Source organism: Cetorhinus maximus, chromosome 5 (assembly GCF_964194155.1).
Source record: "Cetorhinus maximus chromosome 5, sCetMax3.hap1.1, whole genome shotgun sequence".
In the NCBI taxonomy this organism is placed as follows: domain Eukaryota; kingdom Metazoa; phylum Chordata; class Chondrichthyes; order Lamniformes; family Cetorhinidae; genus Cetorhinus; species Cetorhinus maximus.
In genome coordinates this window covers 37613473-37639596 of record NC_135883.1, presented here as the reverse complement: position 1 = coordinate 37639596, position 26124 = coordinate 37613473, and the positions used below count along the sequence as shown (strand labels likewise).

Here is a 26124-nt window from a genome sequence, read left to right as displayed (position 1 = left end):
GGAACAGACAGGCCACAAAAGAGACTCCAGGGTGGTATGTTGCCTCTCTGGTGCCAGGGTCAAGGATGTCTCAGAGAGACTGCAAGGCATTCTAAAGGGGGAGGGTGAGTAGCCAGTGTCCGTGGTACATATTGGTACCAAAGACATGGGTAAAAAAAGGGATGAGGCCCTACAAGCTGAATATAGGGAGTTAGGATGTAAATTAGAAAGTAGGACCTCAAAGGTAATAACCCCAGGATTACTACCAGTGCCACGTGCTAGTGAGAATAGAAATAACAGGATATATCAGATGAATACGTGGCTGAAGAAATGGTGTGAGGGGGAGGGATTCAGATAAACAAATAGGGTCATAGTGCAAAATAAAGCTAAGATGACTAACAAGGTTAAAAAGACAAGTCTAAAGGCATTGTATCTTAATGCGTAGAGCATTCACAGAATCACAGAATCACACAGTGCAGAAAAGGCCCTTCGGCCCATCGAGTCTGCACCAACATGTGAGAAACACCTGACCTACCTACCTAATCCCATTTACCAGCACTTGGCCCATAGCCTTGAATGTTATGATGTGCCAAGTGCTCATCCAGGTACTTTTTAAAGGATGTGAGGCAACTCGCCTCCACCACCCTCCCAGGCAGCGCATCCCAGACCGTCACCACCCTCTGGGTAAAAAGGTTTTTCCTCACATCCCCCCTAAACCTCCTGCCCCTCAACTTGAATTTATGTCCCCTTGTGACTGACCCTTCAACTAAGGGGAACAGCTGCTCCCTATCCACCCTGTCCATGCCCCTCATAATCTTATACACCTCGATCTGGTAGCCCCTCAGTCTTCTCTGCTCCAACGAAAACAACCCAAGTCTATCCAACCTCTCTTCATAACTTAAATGTTTCATCCCAGGCAACATCCTGGTGAATCTCCTCTGCACCCCCTCCAGTGCAATCACATCCTTCCTATAATGTGGCGACTAGAACTGCACACAGTACTCCAGCTGTGGTCTCACCAAGGTTCTATACAACTCCAACATGACCTCCCTACTTTTGTAATCTATGCCTCGATTGATAAAGGCAAGCGTCCCATATGCCTAATTTCTTTCGTAAGCCATGGTTGAGCCACCTTTCCTGTTTTAGGAATAGCATTAAATCCAAAGAGGAGACATATAAAATTGCCAGAAAAAGCAGCAAACCTGAGGATTGGGAACAGTTTAGAATTCAGCAAAAGTGGACAAAAAGATTGATCAAGAAGGGGAAAATGGAGTATGAGAGTGAACTTGCAAGGAACATAAAAACTGACTGTAAAAACTTCTATAAATATGTGAAGAGAAAAAAATTAGCAAAGACAAATGTAGGTCCCTTACAGTCAGAAACGGGGGAAATTATAATGGGGAACAAAGAAATGGCAGAAGGAGTGAACACATATTTTGGTTCTGTCTTTACAAAAGAGGACACAAATAATTTCCCAGAAATGTTAGGGAACCAAGGGTCTAGTGAGAGGGAGCAATTGAAGAAAATCAGTATTAGTAAATAAATGGTGCTAGAGAAATTAATGGGGTTAAGGGCTGAAAAATTCCAGGGTCTGATAATCTACATCCCAGAGCACTAAAGGAAGTGGCCCTGGAAATATTGGATGCATTGGTGGTCATCTTCCAAAATTCTATAGACTCTGGAGCAGTTCCTACAGATTGGAGGGTGGCAAATGTAGCCCCACTATTTAAAAAAGGAGGGAGAATAAAAATAGAATTACAGACCAGTTAGCCAAACATCCACAGTGGGGAAAATGCTAGCGTCTATTATAAAAGACGTGGTAACAGAACACTTGGAAAGCATTAATGGGATTAGACAAAGTCAGCATGGGTTTATGAAAGGGAAATCATGCTTAACTAATCTACTGGAGTTTTTTTGAGGATGTAACTAGTAGAATAGATAAGGGAGAACAAGTGGATGTGGTTTATTTGGATTTCAAGAAGGCTTTTGATGAGGTCTAGTATAAGAGGCTAGTGGGCAAAATTAAAGCATATGGGATCAGGGGTAATATACTGGCATGGATTGAGAATTGGTTGACAGACCGGAAACAGAGAGTGGGAATAAATTGTCTTTTTCTGGGTGGCAGGAGGTGACTAGTGTTGGGCCCCATCTATTCATGATATATATAAATGACTTGGATGAGAGAACCAAATGCAATATTTCCAAGTTTGCTGATGACACAAAACTAGGCGGGGCTGTGAGTTTTGAGGAGGATGCAAGGAGGCTTCAGGGCGATTTAGACAAGTTGAGTGTGTGGGCAAACACATGGCAGATGCAGTATAACGTGGATAAAGGTGAAGTTAAACGCTTCGGTGTGAAAAACAGAAAGGCAAAATATTATTTAAATGGCAATAAATTCAGAAATGTGGATGTACAAAGGGATCTAGGTGTCCTTGTACACCAGTCAATGAAAGTAAATAGGCAGGTGCAGCAAGCAATTAGGAAGGCAAATGCTATGTTGACCTTTATTGCAAGAGGATTCGAGTTCAGAAGTAGGGATGTCTTACTCCAGTTATACAGGGCCTCGGTGAGACCACACCTGGAATACTGCGTGCAATTTTGGTCTCCCTACCTAAGAAAGAATACACTTGCCATCGAGGGAGTGCAGTGAAGGTTCACTAGGCTGATACCGGGGATGGCAGGACTCTTGTATGAGGAGAGATTGGTTCGACTGGGCCTGTATTCACCAGAGATTAGAAGAATGAGAGGGGATCTGATTGAAACGTATAAAATTCTAACAGGGCTAGACAGACTAGAGTCAGGGGGGATGTTTTCCTTGGTTGGGGAGTCTAGAACCAGGGGCCACAGTCTCAGGATACAGGTCAGGCCATTTGGGACTGAGATGAGGAAAAACTTCTTCACTCAGAGGGTGGTCAACCTGTGGAATTCTCTACCACAGAGGCTGTGGAGGCTGGGTCACTGAGTATATTCAAGAAAGAAATTGATAAGTTTTTGGATATTAGGGACATCAAGGGGTATGGGGAGAGAGCGGGAATATGGTGTTGAGTTAGAGGATAAGCCATGATCGTATTGAATGGCAGAGCAGGCTCGAAGTGTCAAATCGCCTGCTCCTGCTTCTAGTTTCTATGTTTCAATGTTGCAGTAAAAATCCCGACTGACAGAGCGACATTTTCCTTTCCCGCATTCCAAGAGTCAGCCGCGTCTGAGTTCACCAACAGGAACTATCCTCCGCCACACGCAGGTACCTGGTTCACTCATTCCTGCTGAACCTCCGTTCTTCCTTTATCCAACTTGCCAGTTTCCACAGGATCGCAGTGTGTGATGCTAACCCCTGCTTTTGTCACCACCAGGAGTCCGCCGCCAGGAGCCAGCCATCGCGCTGCACAGGACGGGCAGTTTGGGCACTAGTCTCGGTATGTTCGGCCCACACTCTTTAACAACACGCTGGACAACTTCTTGCTTCTGCTACTCCAGAGGTCTTTTTTCCTCTTTTATTGCTCTCTCTCATTTTTCTTTCCTTTTTTTAAATCTTGCATTCCCTCTTTCTTTCTCTCACTTTGTTCCACTCTCCCTTCCTTTTTGATTACAGCACAATTGCCCCATTAAACTCGAGTGACTTATGTTATTGAGTAGTTACTGGGAAGCCTGGGCCGTGGCTGCTCTGATCTATTAACAGACACTCATGGGATGTGACACTTTCACCTCCAGGTTTTACCAGACAGGGCATGGCCAAGATCTGATTGGCTGATTCCTCCAGTAAACCAGGTGGTTGAGTAAGCCACTGGTGCATATTCTCCACTCTTCTTTGCTGACTGCACTCTCCTCTTTCTGTTCCAAAGGCCTCAGATAGCCGCAAGAGGCCATCACTCAGTGAAGCCAGACAAGCCATTCAACCATGAAGGCCGTCATAGTTGAGCCCAATCATGTGCTTATCAAAATTACCTGCGTTTCCAACATTACAAAAGTGACTGCACTTAACAACCTCATTGGTTGTAAAGAGCTTTGGGATGTTCCGAGGTTAGGAAAGGCACTACAGAAATGCAAGTCTCTCTTTTTTTCTTAAACCTTCCACACTGTCATCATTCTTCCTCCAAAAATTGTTTAACTGGTTGCAGGCCCGCTCAGTCGTTGTGAGGTTGTAGCAAATAAATCTTAGATCATTATTACTAAGAAAATAACCGGTTTTGAAAATATTTTCATGCTTTGAATCATTGTTAATTCTTGTGATATAATGGAGCCTGCGTATTTGGGTATAGTTGTGCAGTGGTTTTGTCATCCAGACTGTTGCAAATATCTAGTTAGTAATTCATATGTTTTAGAATATAGCTTTTAGTTTTAGGAATTAAAGTGTTAAATGTAGGGTAAATGGAAATATCTGATTGAGAAACTGATATACAACCCCTGAAGTAAATGCAAATCAAACAAGCTTGGGTTAATTACATTTGAAAACTAACCTATGTTTATATGTAGGTGTTTCTCACAGAAAGCAGTTGCGGTTTTGGTCTGGTGTAGGCTGCAGCTCACTAAGTCGGGGGAGATAAATGCTAGGACTGCAGTTTAAGCAGAGAAAATACCGACTTTATTGTTCGTCTCGTGGAATGCGGGTGGAAGCTCATGCTCAGTTTGGAGACAAGAGTTTGTGAGAGGAAAGAGGCTAGAAGATTTGCCTAGCTTGGAGCTAGAGGAAGAAACCTACAATAACCCAAATAGTGAAAACCAGCAGTTAGCTTGGAGAATGCAGTGAAGCCTAAGTTTGAGCTGAGAAGTCCACTGTCATGAGGTTTTGAAGAGAAGTTGGAGGATTGCTTAGCCAAAAGCTAATGGAAGGATCTCCATGAAATTTCAAAACCTTGGAAAATAGCTGAAAAACTGAGGAGGAATTAAAGTGAATTCCAGGGTGCTGTGGCATATCTTTGTGTTGATCTCAGGAAAAGTGAATGAACATTCAAGATTTCATAAGATAAGGAGCTCTTGGGGTGGGGAAGGTAAGGTGGTGGGGGGCGAAATAAAAGTAAAACTGAATTCTAGCCTATGTAGTTACAAACTATTGTGTTAAATCCACAATGCTTGCTTTCTTTATTTTTATTATATATACAATAAAGGTTGTTTTTGTTTTAAAGTGAAATCTTGTAGCAAATGCTTTCAGTTAATCACTAGGTATTCAAATTTCTGTTTAAATATTAATGGTCCTCAAAGGAATTGTGACAAGAGACCCAGGGCTAATGTGTATGAGTGTGTGTGAAAGAGAAAAATCAAATGGTTTCATTTCAGTTTAGCAGGCTGTGATTTGCTTCATTATGCCTGGACTATGGAAATATTATATCTAAAACTACAAATTTGTGTTTTATTTGATTGTGGGGTGGCAGTGGGGTGAGAATGTTTTTTAATTCATATTCTAACCTGGATGATGCCAGTGGGATGAAGTTTAAACCATTGATGCTTTTCTGTATCTGCAGCAGCTAACGGTGAGCTCGCGACTAACCCTGCATACACCTGGACTGACGTGGAGACCTACGACACCCCAGGTCAGGGATTCATGCAGCCAAGGGAACAAAACCATGTGAATTGCCGTACCCTCACCCACCAACAATCGGAGCAGTAAGAGAGGCTGGAATTCCTGTTGGTTCTGCCAGGTCTCGGCCAGAGATGTGGCACAGAGCCATGTGAAATCTCACCAAATTTCAGCCTCTAAATCAGAGATTTACATCACAGAAGGAGACCATTCAGCCCATCATGACTGTACTGGCCCTTTGGTAGAGTTATCCAATTAGTCCCACGCTCCTACTGTTTCCCCATCGCTCTGCTAATATGTCTCCTTCAAGTATTTATCCAATCCTTTTTGAAAGTTATTACTGAATTAGCTTCCATTGCCCTTCGAGGTTATGCATTTCAGCTCATAACAACTCGCTGTGTAAAATCATTTCTCCTCATCTCCCTTCTAGTTCTTTTACCAATTACCTTATGTCTGTGTCTCCTGATTACCTACTCTCCTGCCAGTGAAAGCAGTTTCTCCTTATTTACTCTATGAAAGCCCCTCATGATTTTGAGCACCTCTATTACATCTACCCTTGGCCTTCTCTGCTCTGAGGAAGACAGTCCCAGCTTCTCCAGTCCCTCCACATTACTGAAGCCCCTCATATCCGGTACTATTCCAGTAAATGTGTACATTTTGGAGTGAGAGTTGTTTTTACATAACTCCTAGTGGGACCTGCTCTTGATTTGCAGCGTCGCCCAAATATCAGGCAGTGTTCTACTCCTGGATCTAAGGGATGGCCATTAAATGCAGGCGTGTGTGGTTTTCCGGGTGTGTGGGGTTTGGGGTGGCATCTCCGATCTGCGTCAGACCCAGGGACCTATGAAAGGGTGGGTGTATTGAATGGGCAGAGCAGCTTTACACTCCAACACGGGTTGGAGATGATCTTGTCAGAGGCTTTGTGCAATCACTGCTACATTTAAAGTGAGTTTCTGCTCCCTAGGTTACAGCTCTAAGCCTGGACTATCAGACTACGAGAAATGGGTCCTCAGCCTTGGGGAGAGCAGTAAGTACATTTGGTCTTTTCTTTCTTCCGCACATGCTTATTAAAGAGAGCTTGGAACAGGAGCAAGGCCAGTAGGCCACACTGCATAACTTGCTCTCTTTTCTTGACTATCTTCACCCCAATTTCTGAACGGTGAAGAAAGGGCTCAGTGCAGGAAAATCCAGCCCAGGGTGAAGTGCTGACTGAAATGCTGCCACAGGATTCCCCACTACCTCAGAGCTTCCAACTCGGGTGAGCACGAGGTGGGCAGAAGTGGGTGAATTTGTGAGTTTTGTGGAACTCTGTCAATCAACAGCAACTTCAGGGCTTTAACATAATAAAATGGCCCAGTGAGCTTCACAGGAGCATTATGAGGCAGAACCTGACACTGAGTCACATAAGGAGATATTAGGACAGGCGACCAAAAGCTTGGCCAAAATGGGAGGTCTCATCTTAAAGGAGGAAAGAACAGTGGAGTGCTGGAGAGGTTCAGGGAGCGAGAGTTTAGGGCCTAGACAGCTGAAGGCATGGCCACCGATGCTCGAGTAATTAAACCTGTAGTAACACAAGAGGCCAGAATGGGAGGAACACAGAGATCTTGGAGGATTGTAGGGCTTATACTTTGAAGTTATGCAAAGAGTACTGGAGTGCTTTAAAGGCCACTTTAAAGGAACATAATAGGGAAGCAAAATAAGCCAAGAGCACAGTGCCTGAATAGGAGATCAAGAGTAACCAAAAGACGAAGTGGAGTTGTTTTTGAAAGCGGTCGCCTTTCTAAATAAATGTTTGGCAACAATTTTTTCAATGTGCTATTTGTGTACAGTATTATTGTGAGGAAAGAAAGACTCGTCTATTCTCCAATCCTAACATAAAATCAGCTTCCTAAAAACATTACGTAATGTGACACCCCTCCCAAAGCTCTCTCCAGCCAAACAGTTGCCCACGGATTCAATAAACTGATAACAATGCAGATAATTGATCTGTACAATTAGTTATCACAATGTAGTCACTGGTGAGATCAGAAAATTACTTTGCATTTGACAACATTAATATGTCAAGGCTAATGTCCTGCTAGCCATGTGCATTTGCTTTTGTCATAATCCACCTTTTAGGCACATGGGATTCTGCCTCACCTAGGGATGCTAAACATGCAGTGACACAAGTTTGTGGATGCTATCTCATCTCTCTTTAAAGAGAAGTTTAAAGCGATCAGTAACATCTATCATAAACATTTAAAAATATATCATCATTTCTATTCTGGTAGAACTCCTATTTGCCGCAGTTGATTTTTCATGAAGGCCAAAGGGATCAAAGTCAATCATTTCTAAAGTAACCTCTGCAAGTTGGCAAAACAAATGAACAACATTTTGTGGGTGGCCTGTCCACAATTTTCAGATGTGCATAGCTGGTGACAGACTGTACTCTAGCATGCAGTCATAAAAATGTTCCAGTAAGCAATGCTGTTCTGTTAAGATCAAAAAGTCAATTGTAGTTATTGAGGCAGGTAATATGTATTGATGAAAATGAACTTGACAAAGTATGGGAGACAGAATTTACATTTATACAGCATCTAATGATTTAATGTAATTGGCAAAAGAAGCAAAAGCGATATGAGCGAGAACTTTTTCATACCGCGAGTGGTTAAGGCCTAGAATGCACTGCCTGTGTGTGTAGTGGAGGCAGGTTCAATGGAAGCATTCAAAAGGGACTTAGACTGTTATCTGAAAAGGAAGAATGTGCAGGGTTACAGGGAGAAGGCAGGAGAATGGCACTAAGGGAATTGCTCATTTGGAGAGTCAGTGCAGACACGATGGGCTAGATAGCCTCCATCTGCTCTGTAATAACTCTGGAGGAGGAAGGTGGGGAGGACTGACGTTCTGGAAGGATTTGAAGACAAGTGTAGAAATCATCTGGCAGATGTGGAATAGTGTTAAAAATTACCCTATGATTCTAAAATAGTTTTTAAAAATATCATGGTAAGGTCAGCATATGAGGGAGGCCATTCAGCCTGTCTTCATACATCCATTCAGAACCACCTTACATTCATCGCCCCCACCAACACCCCTCAGTTCCTGCATCTTTCTGTTGCTTGGATGATTCCATCTCCCGCACTGTACCACATGTTGATAAGGAACCTCTTATAAATGTGTGGAAGGCTATTTTGTGATATGGGAATCGGATGGCTACACTGATGAAAGGACCTTGATTGCAACCTTCAGAGCATGTGCAACTGCAAAGAGGACCAGAGACATAATTTTTACATTATCACAGAAGCAAATTACTGCGGGTGCTGGAAATGGGAAACACAAACAAACTAGGTGCTGAAAAAACTCAGCAGGTCAGGCAGGATCTGTGGGGAGAAACAGTTAACATTTCAGGTAGACCGCCTTGACGTTCTGATGAAAGATGCTGTCTGATCTGCTGAGTTTTTCCAGCATCTTTTGCTTTCATTTTATCATTTTTGCATGTTGCCAGAAGAGCTAGACCACTAGTTCTGGCCCTCCCCAAAAAGATTCCAGCCCATTGCGAACCAGTTCAAGCACACCCCCCACACCCCCTAAGGATGGTCTCTCTCTCTCTCTCTCTCTTTCTGTCCACCACCGCCTCCCCTCCACCCTTGTAATAGCCTCTCCGCCCCCATTCTCCCCCTCCCCTACCAGTGCTTGCTGATCACTGGTGGCAATACTCAAGCAGGCTCCCTCTCCCCTAACTTTGCCAAATACTCCCTCCTCATGAAGGCCAATCTGCTTTCAACACAAAGAAAATCAAGCTAAGCAGCTCTGACTGGGGTGTGCTGGTGCCAGGAGTCTGGTTTAGAGACAGCTCACACTTGATTTTCAACTCTACAGCATTTGTGTTTCATTCAGCTAAACCTTTAGAGTGAGAATGTTTGCCTGTGCTCCAACTGGTTGTTTATTGAGGGGTTCACCAAATACAGCCCATGTAACCGGCCTCGCACAGCAAGGGCGCTGATCAAGCAGTAAAGGTCATGACCCAGCTGGGTCTCCATCCATTAACTTCCATATGATCTGTTTCTCTAAGGGCAACATAGTGTCCCTGGCATCGTGGGAGGCCCAACATCAGGAAACTTGCATCCAACGAGTAGCGATGTCAGTTGAGGGATAGACATTGGGGGGGAGCACCCCTGTTCTTTAACAAAAAAGTATCATGAGATCTTTTATAGATGGCAGAGCCTCAATTTAATGACTCATCTGAAAGATGATATCTCCCCCAGGGCAACACACCCTCAGTACCACAACAGGAGTGTCAGTCTGGACTGTGCGCTCAGGTGTCAGGAGTGAAAACTGAATCTGCTACCTTCAGGCTCAGGGGTGAGAGAGTGAGAGATGGAGACACAGAGAGTGAGAGGGAGAGAAGAGAGAGAGCGAGACAGTGCAGCCACTGACCCATAGCTGACACCTAAAAGGACATTGAATGTAAAAGCAAGAAGATGACATTGAAGTCAAAGGTTAAGCCACCATTTGAGTGTTTCAATGTTGAAGCATGGTGACCTTCTGCAGGCAATTGAGATAGTCAGCATGTTGATCAGTTGGTGACATTTCCTGCCTGATCATTAATAGGGCACTGAAATCCCAGAGGACAATTCATCCAGATATGTACACCCAGGGAGCACAATTCAGAGGATAGACTTGGTGTGGTAGTTTGACCACTGACTTGCCTAGGGGAGAGATCTGAGGACAATGGTATTGTCCTGTCCATCAAAATGTGAGGATCACAAATGAAACTGAGTTCTAGAAGCAGTTAGTATTCATTCATTCAATCTCATCATTTTATTTTTTGTTTTGGGATACAGTATATGAGTAATTAATTTCATGAGACAGAGAAAACATTTCCACTTGTGGTGGAGACAAAAACTAGGGGCCATAAATACAAGACGGTTACTAAAAAATTCAATAAGGAATTCAGGGGAGAATGTGAAACTTGCTACCACAAAAAGTGCAAATAACACTTATGGGGAAGCTAGATAAGCACAGGTGGGAGAAAGGAATAGAAGGATATGTTGATAAGATGTGATGAAATAGGGTGGGAAGAGACTCCTATGGAGCATAAACACTGGCATAGACCAGTTGGGCCAAATGGTTAGTTTCTGTGTTAGAAATTCTGTCATTCTATATAGTTTGAGACATGATGTCTGATTTCAATCTCTGACTTCCAAAGCTCTCCACCACTGGGGGTTTTCCTTGCCTCCTGTCTCATAGACTCGTAGATAGAGATTAATTGCTGTGATTAATCAACAACTCCATTATCATTGTATTGTGTGACTACCAGGATGGTAGTAGGCGAGCTAGGTGAACCCTTGTCGTTTGTTTTAGACTAGTAATTCCTATGCTGTGTTTAATTTGGCAGGTCACAGAGTCCAGGATCCAGGTTTGTGGAAGTTTGACTCTTCAGAGCCTGGTAAGCGGCTCTATATTTCAGTCATTGACATCAGCCCAATTTTGCAGTGGGGAGCCTAGATCTTTGAGTGTGTGAATGAGGAGATAGTGGAAGCATTCCCATGAATTTAATGGTTGACAAACATGGGAGCAACACCTGTGATCTTGTGATGTGCAATGAATGGTTAGGCTCCCTGTTGAGAACAGGGATTTGGGAACTTTGCCCTGACATGTTTAATATGGCAATTATTGGAAGTTACATCTATAAATAAATGTCCCCATTATTTTATTGAAGGTCAAAGACTTGGGCTGAGAGGATACAGACCATGGGGATCCAACTCAGATTCAGTCAAGACACAAAGTATGTAAAACTATTGCAACATTACACTTAATGGGTCATGAGCTAATTGGCAGCGTTGTCTCTCTCCTAGCATTTATAAAGAAGGAGTTGTTTGAGAGTTCCTTTGAACAGCAATGAGTCAGTAAAACTGCAGCATAGAAAAGACCATTCAACCCAAATGGCCACTGCTGTCGGTTAGCTCTTCATCATCTGTATGGTGTTATTCTCTTGAGTGAGAGTGGGTGTTATTTTATTGAGTGACTGACAGAGGGTGTTATTCTATTGAGTGAGAGTGGGTGGTGTTACATTGAGTGACTGACAGAGGGTGTTATTCTATTGAGTGAGAGTGGGTGGTGTTACATTGAGTGACTGACAGAGGGTGTTATTCTTTTGAGTGAGAGTGGGTGTTATTTTATTGAGTGACTGACAAGAGGGTGTTATTCTATTGAGTGAGAGTGGGTGGTGTTACATTGAGTGACTGACAGAGGGTGTTGTTCTATCTACTAAGGATTTTATTCGATTTGGACTTTTTTGAAGTTTCCAGTGTATAACGCTCCTGATTCTCCATAGTTTTAGAGTCAAAGTTTAGATGGCCCCAGTGACTGGGGCAGATCTTCCACACCAGAGATTTTCGTGCAGCCAAGACTGAAACCTTGGAGTATGGGGTCATTAGTGCAATGAGGGTGTACACCACATTGTGCACTCCCTGGGAACAGAACATGAATGCAATGTCTGTGGATAATCACAGCTCATCTTTTTCCTACAAGACTTGATTTGAAACTCAACATTTGTTTCTTTACATCCAGATTACAATGCAGATGAAACAGAGATTAATTTTTGGAAGTCTGACTTTGACACAAGGGGTGAGTTTAATTCTGAACATGTGGTAAGATGTAGCTTGCCTCTGCTCCAGTCAGAGTCTCCCTCAGCACTTTCTACAGACGCAGAGCACAAGCACATTGCGCTTTTCCTATGAAATGAAACTTGCTCTTAATGCACGAGTGACGGAGCATTCCACAGAACTAGCAAATACCCTTTCACCTTACTGCATGGCTGCCCAGCTGCCATGCATTCCTATCTACTCAATAGTACCACTCTGTCAAAACCACTGCATGCAGGCTAAAATCCAATTTACATACATGCCAGGTGATTGACAGAAGCCAAAAAAAACACAGCAAAAATCAAACAGTATAAATAATTGCAAAACAACCCAGATTGAATCAACCCACACAATTTAAGGATCTTATTTAGAACATATTTTTTATAGTCTGATAATGAGAAAGGCTTTGGGAAGACCCTGATTTTTATCAAATAGAATCACACAATCATACAGCACAGGCCCAGTGTGCCTGTGATGAGTCCTTTGAAAGGTCTGTCCAATCAATTCCACTGTGCCCCTCATCTAGAATTATTGAAGCAGCCGTCTATATTGGCAACATTGCGCTAACCGTTTGCTAACCATTTATGTCAATTACAAAGTCGGTGCTTATCATTATATTTGTGCCTAGCTGGTAACTAAACTTCAGTTTAGATTAGTGGGAGCTAATATGTTTTAGTAGGAAGAATAAGGAGTCCACATACTCCTTAAAACATGTGTCTAAATGGCTAGAGGAACAGGTGGATCTGGGAGTACAGACACACTAACCATTAAAAGTAGCAACTGTTTAATAAAGCCATAAATAACCCAACTAAATACTGGGTTTCATTTCTAGAGGGACAGGATTGAAAGGCAGAGAAGTTACTTTAAACTTGCATAGAACCTTGGTTAGACCACACTTGGAGTACTCAACACAGTTCTGGCCTCCATATTATCAAAAGGATATAGAGGATGGAAGAGGTGCAGAAAGATTTACAAGGATGATACCAGAACTGAGAGGTTATACCTATCAGGAAAGACTGAACAGACTGAGGCTCTTTTCTCTAGAAAAGAGAAGACTGAGAAGTGCTCTCACAGAGATATTCAAGATTCTGAGATGGTTCGCTGTGAGAATGGTGGAAGATGTTTTCTTTTGTGTATGAAATAAAAACAAGGGGTCATAAATATAAGATAGTCACTAACAAATCCAAAAGGGAATTCAGAAGAAACCTCTTTACCCAGAGAGCGATGAGAATGTGGAACTCGCTACCACAGGGAGTGATCTGAGGTGAACAGCAGAGATATATTTAGAGGAAGCTAGACAAATACATGAGGGAGGGGATGGACAGAAGGTGGATGGGGAGGGGATGGACAGAAGGTGGATGGGGAGGGGGATGGACAGAAGGTGGAAGGGGAGGGGGATGGACAGAAGGTGGATGAGGAGGGGATGGACAGAAAGCGGATGGGGGGGGGATGGATAGAAAGTGGATGGGGAGGGGGATGGACAGATGGTGGATGGGGAGGGGATGGACAAGAGGCGGATGGGGGGGATGGATAGAAAGTGGATGGGGGATGGACAGAAGGTGGATGAAGATGAATAGAAGGTGAAAAGGTGGTAAGTGTAACATGCTTGGGAGGAACAGGTGACCTTTGACCTCTAGTTCCAAAATCTCTCCACCATTGGGGTTTTCTCACCTTTATCTGGGTCTCTTGTACACTCATTACAGACATTGATTAATCAACAATTCCATTATCAGTGACTTCTAGGATAGTTGGAGGGGAACTAGATGGACCTTTGGTCTTTTATCATTCAGTACTTCCAATGTTCATGGTCCCAGTGGAAAGATTCACTTGAAGTATGAGCAGTGTTGTTGGTCATCCGGTTTCCAGACTGGTTCTTCCTTTCAGTGTGGTTCCTGCTGGCAATCTTTAAGTTCCACTAACATGTATCATTGGGATTAACGCTGATATATGTGATATGTGTTGCATCCCACATTCAGTGTTACATGGTATCGCACCACTGATCTTAGAAAGCAAAAGAATCTCCAACTCGCTCTGATCGATGCTTAGTGGCACCATTCAATATCAGTAAAAAAAAAATTCCCTTCTGTATAATCTCTTAATTGGAACAGCAGGTTTTCAAAAGTAGAAAATATTCTCCAGCATTATTAGCTGCAGCCAGCTTTTGGTGTGGGGTGGGGGAAATAATTGTATAAACATCGACACAACTCCATTGTGTTGAAACTGGGCAGGTGAGGAGTGAGGAGTTGGGCTGCTTGGGCAGGTGAGACAGCTGGGTCATGTGGGGGTTATGGGAGCTGGGTCCAGTGTGAGGTGGTGGAGTCAGATAACATGTAAAGGGTGGAGAGAAGAGTTGCAGTGTGTAGGAGGCAGGTGGTGAAAGGGGGAGGGGGTGGAGTGGAGCAGAGGGGGCCCAGTGTGGGAGGACTGCATTGTCCGAGGAGGAGGCTCTTCTTACCATACTCATGTTCACTTCATTAAGTCAACAACAACAATTTGCATTTACATAGCACCTTAAGTTTTAAAATGTCCCTGTGCACTTCACAGGAGCATTATCAAACAAATTTTGACACTGGACCGCATAGGAACATATGAGGGAAGATGACCAAAATCTTGTAGGTCTTAAGACGTGTCTTAAATGAGGAAAGAGAGGTAGAGAGGTAGAGGGATGTAGGGAGGCAATTCCGGAGTTTAGGAACCAGGCAGCTGAAGGCATGGCCACCAATAATAGAGCGATTAAAATTGGGGATGCACAAGAGCCCAGAATTGGTGGTGCAAGTTAGGATACAGCAGCGGTGTTTTGGATGATCATAGGGATGAAGCAGGGTTAGGATATAATGTTGACCAGGAGTGCACTGAGTTGTCAAAAAATGACATGCCCTGACGCTAACTCCAGAAAGATGTTGGGGTGTCCTGCCCTTAGCAATGAGATACGATCGCGAGACGAGATTTAGCTGTGCATAGTGGATAAGGGGGAATTGCTGCTGGTAGATGCACTGATTTTAAATTTTCTTCCTAACCAGGTTTCAGCTCAAAGGACCAAGATTTTACTGAGGAGCCGATTTCCCGGGGAGATCCAAGTACCTACACCTTTTGCCTCTTGAAATTACTGACAAGGTTGAGAATAAAACAATAGAATGAAATTATGTTTTATTGCTGACCATGCAGAAGTCATGAGGTCAGTTTTATAAACAAAGGCTCTCAACCAGAGTTCCAGGTGACGGGAGAACACATTGAGAAGATGGCATGCAATAAAATGGGTGACAAGTAAAATACGTGCATTGACCTCCATTCTTGAATTCCTGATGTGTTGTTGATGTGCAACCCTCCAGATTGGGGCCGCCAAATGGCAGAGTCAACCACTTGACTTTTAGTGCCCAATCCCCAACCGCATCACAAATTCTTCATCTATGAAAAGCCAGGCAGAGCCATCCCATTGAAATAACTGGAAACGGGGCTAATCAGGAAACGTGCAATGTATTGGAGCACCTCAGCCATTTTATTCCGCTAAAGTAATGAGCTGACTAGATTTTCTTAATCAGCCGTATTAATTCATAAACAAAACAGTGGAAGGGGCACTTTCTGAGAATGTGATTCTGTTAATTGGTTTTATTTATCCCCTAATAATATTGCTTATACCACTTGCCGGGCATTGAATGAAGTTGAAAAACTTGTTGAAAGTGGAATGGGAAGTTATGTTTTTCCCTGTTGGAAATGAGTTTTCTCCTGGAATGGTTTTGATCACCAGAGGTAGTTGGAGGGGTTTTTCTAGAAAATTTCTTTCCCCTCATTCGGCCTGGATTTTTTGGTTCTTCACCTCTCCCAGGAGATTATATGGTTGCATCAGGATGGGGGGAGGGATCTTCCTACCTATCAAAAATAACCTGAACCCAGAGATACCCAGACATAGAGGCAGATGGAGAACATTTTCAGGTAGGGGTGGATTGGCTAGGAAACTTGGCCCAATAAAAGCATCTCAGGTTGCCAGTTCACCTAGATTGTCCTGAAGTCTCCAGGAATTAAAAGATTAATCTTCAGGAAACTACTGAGAGAAAACTCATAGGGACACTTAAAAAAAAAATTCTTTCAATAGCTTTATTAGTTCTAAAAATGTTGGAGTTGGGAAGGCTGTTTTAACTGACACTTCAGAATCGTCCAATCGGATAATGAATGGCTTTTTCGCTTTCTGATTGGTATGGGAAAGCTACGCATCATGAGGATGGGCGACCAATGGGGGAAGCTTAGGGGCGGAACAGTTGGAGGGTGCTCATCTGATGAAACCTCTAGAATAACATCCAGCCAGTGTTCGCAACGGTAATGGCACCCAATTACATCACCTTATAGTCATCCTGCTGGCTTGGAAATAACTGCTTGTGTTAGATATGGACACCTCTGTGCGAGGTCCAGCATTTAGCAGAGGTTTAAACCTAGCTGCAATAAATTACTTAACACCACCCTAAAAGACATGGAATGCCCTAGGTCAAGAGCTAAACATTGCCAAACCAATTTCCAGACTCTGATTATATTGTTATTTATAACCATTACCTTCGCCCCACCCTTCAGTTCTCTGACTCTGCCCTTCTGTGTGTTTACCCACTCTTTTTGCCCAACTGGTCTGGCCTATATGTGACTCCAGACCCATGCCCACGTGTTGACTCTTAACTACCCTCTGAAACGCCCTAACAAATCATTTAATTCTATCATAAAAGCAAAAAACTGCGGATGCTGGAAATCCAAAACAAAAACAGATTTAATTCTAACAGGCCGCTACAAAGAATAACAAACATAATACCGGATTGAGCTTCACTAGAATGCAGTGGATCACTCCTAAATGGCTTAGTTCTAACTTCAAGATTGTCTCCTCTTGTTCTGGATTGCCCCACCAGCGGGAATAATTTCTCTGTATCTACCCTATCAACTCCTTTAACATTTTAAATGTCTTGATAAGGTCACCACAGATGCTGTCTGACCTGTTGTGAGTGTTTCCAGCATTTTCTCTTTTTATTATCTAAATCTTTGATGTACAGACCATGGTGCTGCTTCAGTAGGGGAGAGACTGGGGAGGTGGAAAATCAGTGCCTGTATCTCTGTAAAGGAAATGAAACCTTTTAAACCGGCTGTCGAGTCTTCGAATAAGAGACTATTCTCACCATTGCAGATTGCAAGATTGACCTCGCATTCCTGGTGGATGGAAGTTGGAGCATTGGGAGGCGAAGATTTGGTATTCAGAAGAAGTTTTTGATGAATATTGCTCAAGCCCTTGATATTGGAGTAGCAGGCCCATTGATTGGCATCATTCAGTTTGGGTGAGTAGAATCAAAAACTCCTATGTATGAAGCAAAATAAGGAAAAACAGCGCTTTAGGATGTCCTGAGGTCATGAAAGGTGCTATATAAATGCAAGTTCTTTCCTTTATTTACCAGATATTAGAGAACATTGACTTTTTTTTACCCTAGGAACAACGCCAGCACTGAGTTTAACCTACAGACTTACCGAAACTCGCACGATCTTAAAATTGCCATTGAAAAGATTCCACAGAGAGGTGGCCTCTCCAATGTGGGTAAGTGCTTCGTCCTTCCTGATGTGTTCACATCACCAATCCTACACCTTCCAGTGGTTAGAGTTTGCGGCAGATCTCTCAGCCCAGGGAAAAGCTGTAGGCAATGTTTAAAACAATCTGCTAATGCTGATCTACTATTTAAGTAGCTATGCTTGTGACTCTGTTTTAATAATAACCATTTTTAAAAAGTGATGAATGGCTTGCTGTCATTAAATTTCAAAGGTACGTTCATTCTAATTAAAACAAAACTTAATTTACCGTCGTCTTGTTTGTCTCATTTCACGTGGAAAACAAACTCCTCTTCCCCTCCCCCCAACTCTCATACACCAGAGATAAACCCTTTACCCCACCATTGTTGGTGGTGCCTTCAGCTGCCTCGACCCCACGACCTGGAATTCCCTCTAAACCTCTTTATCCTCTTTCAAGACAGCCTATAAAAATTACCTTTTTGACCAAGCTTTTGGTCACCTGTCCTAATATCTCACACGGCTTACAGGGCACATCTGCAATATAAGTTAGTTTAATGTCAGGACACTGACATTATCAAAATTATTGGCTCAGGGCCAACTCTTTCACCACTTATCTTTCGAAGTTAGAATCTAGCTCAGGTGACTTGAGCACAAAATATAGTCCAGCACCCGGTGTAGTACTGAGGGAGTATGGAACTGAACCAGACCTGAGGAAATTCCCTCAACTTCTCCAGACAGGACAGGAACAGGCCATTTAGTTTCACATGAGCCTTCTCCCACCCTCCATCAGCTCACCCTAAGCCCATAACAATTTTCACAAGATACCAAACCTAGTTCCAGTTTAAATGCACAATACATCAGTATATGTAAAAGTTTCATACATATATAAATAACAGGGAAATTTTTTGTGCTTTGGAAAGGATGCAAAGCTAGACTTCTATCCATTATAGGTTCAACAGTCTCACATCAATGTTAACTGGCTCAACTGAAGTTCTAGAATATGCTTCAGTGCAATGCATTAATAATTAATGTTGTGGGGCAACAGAGCATTGCATTACAAATGGCATGGTGGAAAGTGGCAATAATTAGAAACTATGGACTCTTTCTCTTTGCAGGGAGAGCACTCAGTCATGCCCTTGGGAACTTCTTTTCCAGTGAGCAGGGGAACCGCGGAGGAGCCCCCAACGTGGTGGTGATCCTGGTCGATGGGTGGCCCACGGATAAGGTTGAAGAAGCCGCTCGCCTCGCCCGAGAGTCTGGCATCAACATCTTCTTCATCACCGTGGAAGGTGCAGACCAGAGCGAGAGGCAGAACATGGTCGAGAGAGACTTTGTGGACAAGGTGAAGTCATGAATTCTGTATGCAGAGTGATTGTGGTATATCTGCGACAGAATGGTCTCCATATCCAATTGATGTTCCCTGCAATTTAGGGATGCGCACCTACATTTATCACACTGTCCATGTATGTGAGGATCTATATGGGGGCCTCAGCTTCTCACCCTATAAATAAATCAATACAATTGTATATGAGTTTGGATGCACAGTTAAGTTGTGAACATGGGAGCAGGAAGTTACAATGGGACATAGAAAGGCAGATTAAGCGAGTGGACAAAACTGTGGCAAATGCAGTTCAATACAATTCATAAATTTCTCATCTTTTCCCTCCAGTCTGTGTGCAGGACTAATGGTTATTTCTCCATCAATGTGCCCAGCTGGTTTAAGCTGTACCAGGCAGTGGGCCCCCTGGTGAAACGGGTATGTGACACCGGGCGGCTGGCCTGCAGCAAGACCTGCCTGAATTCTGCTGATATCGGCTTTGTGGTGGATGGCTCGAGCAGCGTGGGCACCGGCAACTTCCGCACAATCCTGCAGTTTGTGGCCAATATCAGCAAGGAGTTCGAGATCTCTGACACAGCCACACGGGTCGGAGCTGTGCAGTATACCTATGAGCAGAGACTTGAGTTTGGCTTTGACAAACACAGCACCAAAGAGGCGATAGACACGGCCATCAAGAACATCAGGTACTGGAGCGGCGGAACCAGCACTGGCGAGGCTATCAGCTACGCATTGAAGCACCTCTTCAGCAAGTCCAAACCCAACAAAAGGAAGCTTATGATTGTCATCACGGATGGAAGATCTTATGACGATGTTCGGGCTCCAGCACTTGATGCTCAGAGAAATGGTAAGGACACTGAGGAGAGATCACACAGTGACATTGTACAGGTCACTGGGACAGTGTGCACATCAAAACCATGCTGGTATCTGGAGAGAGCACACAATTATAAGTGTTCCCTTTTCCAAGTTTATATCCAATTCCCTTCTGAAAGTTGCTATTGAATCTGCTTTCAGACAGTACATTCTAGACAATAACAATTCACTGCATAAAAGCAATCCTCATGCCACCTCCACTACTTTTCCCAATTACTTTAATCTGCATCCTCTGATTATTGACCCTCCTGTCACTGGAAACAGTTATTCGAAGTTAACTCTATCAAAAATCCTTTATAATCTTGAACATTTTGTTAAATCTCCCCTCAACTTCCTCTGCTCTGAGATCAGTCCCAGTGTCTGCATGTAACTACTAACAGTTACTCAGATTTTAGGTTTGGGTAAGGCTGACTTCAATGCAATGAGGGAGACTGTCCACTGTAAACTGGGCAAATCTGTTAAAGGCTAAAATGACGGATCAGTGGGAGGTGTTCCAAAAAGAATGCAGAACCAGTTTATACAGCAAAAGGACAGGAACTCCGCTTGCAAAAAAAAAAGCCATGGGTGATTAGAGGCAACAAAATAAAAAGCAAAAATGGAAAAGGTACAAAGAACAGCAATGGGTGATAAAACAAATCGTAAGAGCTACAAAAAGGAAGCGTGAAAAGAAACTTGCAATGGATTTCAAAATCAACACTTTCTTTTACAATTATGTTAGGAAAAAGAGGGCGGTCAGGTGCAATGTGGGCTCCTTGAAAACTGCTAAGTGATAATTGTCGATGAAAGTATGGAAATGACAGATGTGTTGAATAGTTACTTTGTGTCAGTATTTAGTGGAGGAAGTGGTCAGCATTCCAGAAATCCCAGGGATTTACCAAAATTACCATAAGAAAAATAACACAAATGAAGAAAATAATGGCACTAAATAATGCCAAATCCTCAGGACCGGGTAGTTTCTCTCCCAGAGATCTAACACAAGTAGATAAGAACATTGCAGATGCCCTCACTATAATCTTCCAAAGTTTTCTTGACTCAGGAGCCATTCCTTTAGATTAAAAAATTGTTCACGTCACTCTGCTATTTAAGGTGAGAGAAAACCTGTCAATTATAGACAAAACAGGAAATTGCTAGAGCTATACTTATGGATGGGGTGGCTGCACACCTTGGAAAATTTTCAGCTGATCAGAGAGAATCAGAATGGATTTGTAAAGGGTAGGCCATACCTTAAAAACCCAATTGAATTTTTTGAAGAGGTGACTAAAGTGGTGGACAGGGACCTGTCCATGGATGTTATTTACATGGACCTCGAGAAAGAATTTGATAAAGTCTCTCATAAGAGGCTGTTAGCTTAGGTTGAAGATGATGGATTTGAAGGTTAGGAAATTGACTGAGTGGCAAGAGACAGGGTACGGATAATGTGCGGGTACCCTGATTGGCAGTATTTAACTAGAGGTTTCGGGAAGGATCTGTTTGTGGGCCTCAATTATTCATAGTATTTATTAACAACTTAGATAAAGGGATAAAAAGCCACATATCTAAATTAGCTGATAACACAAAGATAAATGGCATTATAAGCAGCGTAGATGGAAATAAAATTACAGGGATGTTGATAGATTAAGCGAATGGGCAAAATTGTGGAAAATGGATTTGTAGGCAAATAGGAGGTTATCTACATTGGAGTCAAGGAGGACAGAACAGTGCACTTTTCACCAAAGTTAGAAACAGTGGAGGTTCAAAGAGATGTAAGGATCCAGGTACATAAATCATGAATATTGCATGAATAGATACAGAAATTAATCAATAAGTTAATGGAACGCTGGACTTTATATTTAGAGGCCTAGAATGCATCGGGGTAAAAGTCATGCTTCAGCTATTTAAAGCCATAGTTAGACCACACCTGGAGTACTGTGAGCAGTTCTGGGCACCACACTTTAGGCAGGATATGTTGGCCTTGAGGGAATACAGCATGGAGTTACCAGAATGATACCTGAACTCCAAGGGTTAAATTACCAAGCAAGGTTACAGAAACTAAGGTGATATTCCCAGGAATTTAGAAGGTTAAGCGGTAACTTGACATTATTCAAGCTATTAAGAGGAAAAGATAGGCTAGATAGAAAGTTTTCCCACTGTTTAGGGAGTCTAGGATTGGGGTCATTGTCTAAAAACGAGAACTAAACCTTTCAGGAGGTTTATTTTTCTTGTTCATGGGATGTGGGTGTTGCTGGTTAGGGCAACATTTATTGCCCATCCCTAATTGCCCAAGAAAGAGCTGCCTTCTTGAACTACTGCAGCCCATGTGTTGTAAGTACACCCACAGTGCTGTTAGGGAGTTCCCAGTGACAGTGAAGGAACAGGACAGTGATATTAGGAAAGACTTCCACACACAAAGGTTGGTAGATGTTTGGAACTCTCTTTGAAAGTGGCAATGTTAAATCAACTGTATATTTTAAATCCAATATTGATGGATCTTCGTTATCCAAAGATACTAAGGGATATGTGGCAGATATGGAGTTAGGTCACAGATCAGCCATCATCTCACTGAATGGCAATATAGGCTTGAGGGGCCAAATGGCATATTCCTGTTCCTATGATCCTAACTGAAATCTCTCATTCCTGGTACCATTTTAATAAATCTCAGCTGACAGGCCAAACCCATGGTGCATTCTAGACAAGTCAACCCTATTGCATTCAGTATTTTCTCCTTAATCCTTCTCAAAATCTGGTAAAAATTACTAAATTGGGGCTCTTTTCACTAGACCTGATAGAGGTCTTTAAAATTACGAAGTAGTTTGATTGGGTAGACTTAGAGAAAATGTCTTCGCTACTAGCAGGTTCCAAAGCTAGGAGCTGTAAATATACTAACAGATCCAATAGGAATTCAAGAGAAATTTCTTTACCCAAACAGTGGTGAGAATGTGGAACTTGCTACCACAAGAAGTAGAGACACAAATAGTTTAGATGCATTTAAGAAGCTAGATAAACCCATGAGGGAGAAAGAAATAGAAGGATATGTTGAGTGGGTGAGATGAAGTAAATTTGGAGGAGGCCCATGTGGAGCACAAATGCTGTAATGGACCTGTTGGGCTGATTGGTGTGTTTGTGTGTGGTAAAATTCTATATAAGAAATTCTACTGCCTGTTTTCCTGTTGCAGGTGTGATTGCATATGCTGTAGGGATTGCTTGGGCAGCGATGGACGAATTGGAGTACATTGCGACAGACCCTGACAAGGACCATTCCTTCTTTGTTGATGAGTTTGACAACTTGTATCAATTCGTGTCCCGGATTGTGCGCAACATCTGTAAAGAATTCAATTCACAGCCACGTAACTGAGCAAACCCTACCCCACACCCCCACCCCGGTTGGACAGTGAGACTATAGTCGCTGTACAGCTGCTCAATATCTACTTACTGTTTATAAGGCAAGCTTCAATCTATCCAGCGAATGGGGGAGACTTTGTTCACTAATTTTAGGTTTCCTTGTAGACACCAAACTTTTAGAGGAACATAGATGTGAAGTCTTATTAAGTGTGTCCATGTTTGGGCAGCTATACCCAATGCCCATCCAGTTCCTGGCCATGGTCCCAAAATTTCTGGAGAGCCCCAACCCTTCTGGAGTGGAACTGCTGGCTGCCCTCGGTTTCACTCCCAGAACGTGGGGAATGGAAATAAGTACAGCAAAAGTGGGCCCATTAGTGGCCACAAGCAGCACCTCGCCCCTATCCATCCTGGGCAGTTGGGGCAGCTCACATTCCACCCCTTGGGTGAGGTTTGGTGGGGGGGGGGGGGGGGGTATTTCTGGAGGTGTCAAAAGGACCCCCTAACCCTCAGTTTTGTTGAAGCCTTTTGGGGGCACAGGGGCAGAATTCATGGATTAGCCTAGAAAACCACCCCACCACACACAAATTGCCCCTTCCTTCATGTGGAAGGAGTATTCAGAAGATCCACCTACTATCCTTCTCCACAATCTCTGCCACTCACGCCAGAAAATGACTAAAATAGATGAAGAGTGGGATGGAATCCTAGTGGAGCCAGGTCCTGCCAGAACATTCCAGCTTGAGGCAGCCAATGCAGAGTCTTGAACACACAATCCAGGCTGACACTCCAGGGCAGCACTGTGGGAGTGCTGCCTTGTTGGAGTTGCCATCTTCAGATGAGATGTTAAACCAAGATTCTGCCTGACTCTTTCACGTGGAAGTAAAAGATCCCAGGGCACTATTTTGAAGAGCTAGGGAGTTCTCTCTAGTGTTCTGACCAATATTTATCCCTCAATCAACAACACAAGAACAGATTAACTGATCATTATCCCATTGCCATTTGTGAAAGCTTGCTGTGCACAAATTGGTTGTTGCATTTCCTAAATTACAACTGTGACACTCTTCAAAAGTACTTCGTTGACTGTAAAGTGCTGTGGGATATCCTGAGGTTGGGAAAGGTGCCAAGTCTTCCTTTTGATGCACCGTAAACCAAATTAGAAGTTTGGGGCCTGAGATTCTAGTACTCTGTGCCCTCTCCCCCAACAGAAATTCATCCAGTTCTTTTCTAAAACATAAATCTATCTTGCCCTTCCTTTAAAAAAGTGTGTACAATGTATTTTGGGGGAAAAAAAAAATCAAGAAATTGATTGATTAACACGCTTATCCATTAAATTGCAGGATCACCTGAGCCAGAAAGGTTCTTACCCTCAAGCCTCAGTTTGTGCTGAGTTGCTGTCATTTGCCTGGGTGGGCAGTCGAGGAGACATAACTGGCCTTGTTCAAGGGATAGGATGAGAAAGCTTGAATTCAGACAGCCCCTCACCTCGAGCCATGATGTCCCACATTGCTTTACAACCAATGGGTTTACTTTGCCTAAAGACATAGGGTGGGATTTTCTGGCCCCAACCACTGCTGAAAACCGATGGACTTTTGGCTGGGCTGCTGAATCTCCCATGGTGGGCCCCACCATGACAGGGCTAGAAAATCCAGACCACAGTTTTTGCTTTGAGAGGCACAATGATTGAAATGTGGGATATCCCAGGTTTAGAATTCCAGATGAGCTTTCTCACCCACCACCTCCTCCGCCCCCCCACCCCCTTTATTCAGCATAGGCACAATGGGGTAAATGGCCTCTTTCTGTGCTGCAGTGGCTGTTATGTAGACACACAGAACAAACCTCATGAGCAGCAAACACGAAGGGTGCTCACTCGATCTGCTTTTTGATGATGGTACGTGTGGGGAAAAATCAACTGCAGTTCCATCTCCAGATCACCATTCATGAACCCTTCTGCTGGATGTGGATCTTAGAACAGGGCCAGGATCAGGCTCAGCAAAGACCCCTGTGGCATTCAACGGCATGGCACCATGGCTGAATTAGGCCCATTTGGGGAGGTACAAGAGGGTGACCAGCTTCCATGGAACTTGGCATTATTTCCAGTAGAAAAATTGGTACAGTAGGTCAGCAGCTATAGTACTGAACTAGCAAGCATGAGGGCAGGTGCACAAATCCCACAATTTTGTGAAACTGAATTCAATAAAATCTGATCACTGGTGGGGAGCAGCCAGGGGCAGGAGGTTGGTAGTGGAATGACTGAGAACTGCCAATTTTTTGTTGAAAACCTATCCTCTTCACTGATGTCTCCCAGGGAAAGGAACCAGTCTGGTCTCCATGGGACTCTAGTCCTACACCACATGGCTAACTCTTCAAAGCCCTCAGAGCACCAAAGAATGGGCAATAAATCCTGCCCAACCAGTGTACGCTACATCCCAAGGACAAAATCACAGCACCTTACCTCATAAGTATTGTTTATTTTGGGCAATATTTAAGACACACCCATTCATAATGGCAGACGTAGATTTTTTTGGCTGAAATATTCATTTAAAGCTGAAGTCTAAGAGCTATTTTGTACGATACATGTACAGTTTTTTTTCACTAAAACCAAACGCTTATTATCTGCAAAGTAACAGTCAAAGCCCAATGCTTGAGATAAGATTCTGAAAGGACCTTCTCAGTGTCATCAGGCTCTGGGCCTCAGTGTTTGTGATTCCATATCCAAACAAATAAAAGTTACAGATATTCAACTTTTGTGATGTGTGTATTTGTTGATCAAAATGGCCTTTGTGACTTATATAATGAAAGTATTGGGAGGCTGCCTAGTCCCAAGCTCGGAAATTCTAAGCTTTTGGTAAATTTTTAATATCTCTGTCTTGGTGTCAAACTTTATCTGATAACATTCTTGAAGTGACTTGGGCTGTTTTACTGCATTAAACTTGCAGTATTGGTGCAAGTTGTTGTTCAAG

General features: G+C 43.1%; 1 protein-coding gene across 8 annotated transcripts in view; it reads left to right on the top strand.

Annotated features, from left to right (window-relative positions):
- The window catches only part of vit (vitrin), a 50338-nt gene extending 24433 nt beyond the window's left edge, over positions 1 to 25905 (top strand). For 3 of the 8 annotated variants that reach the window (XM_078541735.1, XM_078541732.1, XM_078541731.1), the window contains 11 exons: positions 5436 to 5504; positions 6456 to 6518; positions 10866 to 10916; positions 11190 to 11255; positions 12041 to 12097; positions 15135 to 15191; positions 17270 to 17417; positions 17568 to 17671; positions 18756 to 18982; positions 19310 to 19823; positions 23002 to 25905. In XM_078541735.1, coding sequence (XP_078397861.1) covers positions 5436 to 5504; positions 6456 to 6518; positions 10866 to 10916; positions 11190 to 11255; positions 12041 to 12097; positions 15135 to 15191; positions 17270 to 17417; positions 17568 to 17671; positions 18756 to 18982; positions 19310 to 19823; positions 23002 to 23180 — 1535 coding nt within the window. In that variant the 3' untranslated portion in view covers positions 23181 to 25905. Of the gene's footprint in view, positions 1 to 3329; positions 3393 to 5435; positions 5505 to 6455; positions 6519 to 10865; positions 10917 to 11189; positions 11256 to 12040; positions 12098 to 15134; positions 15192 to 17269; positions 17418 to 17567; positions 17672 to 18755; positions 18983 to 19309; positions 19824 to 23001 lie in introns of all 8 variants that reach the window. The other 5 variants (XM_078541734.1, XM_078541728.1, XM_078541729.1 and 2 more) reach the window with 4 other exon arrangements.
- Positions 25906 to 26124: the final 219 nt, after the last annotated feature.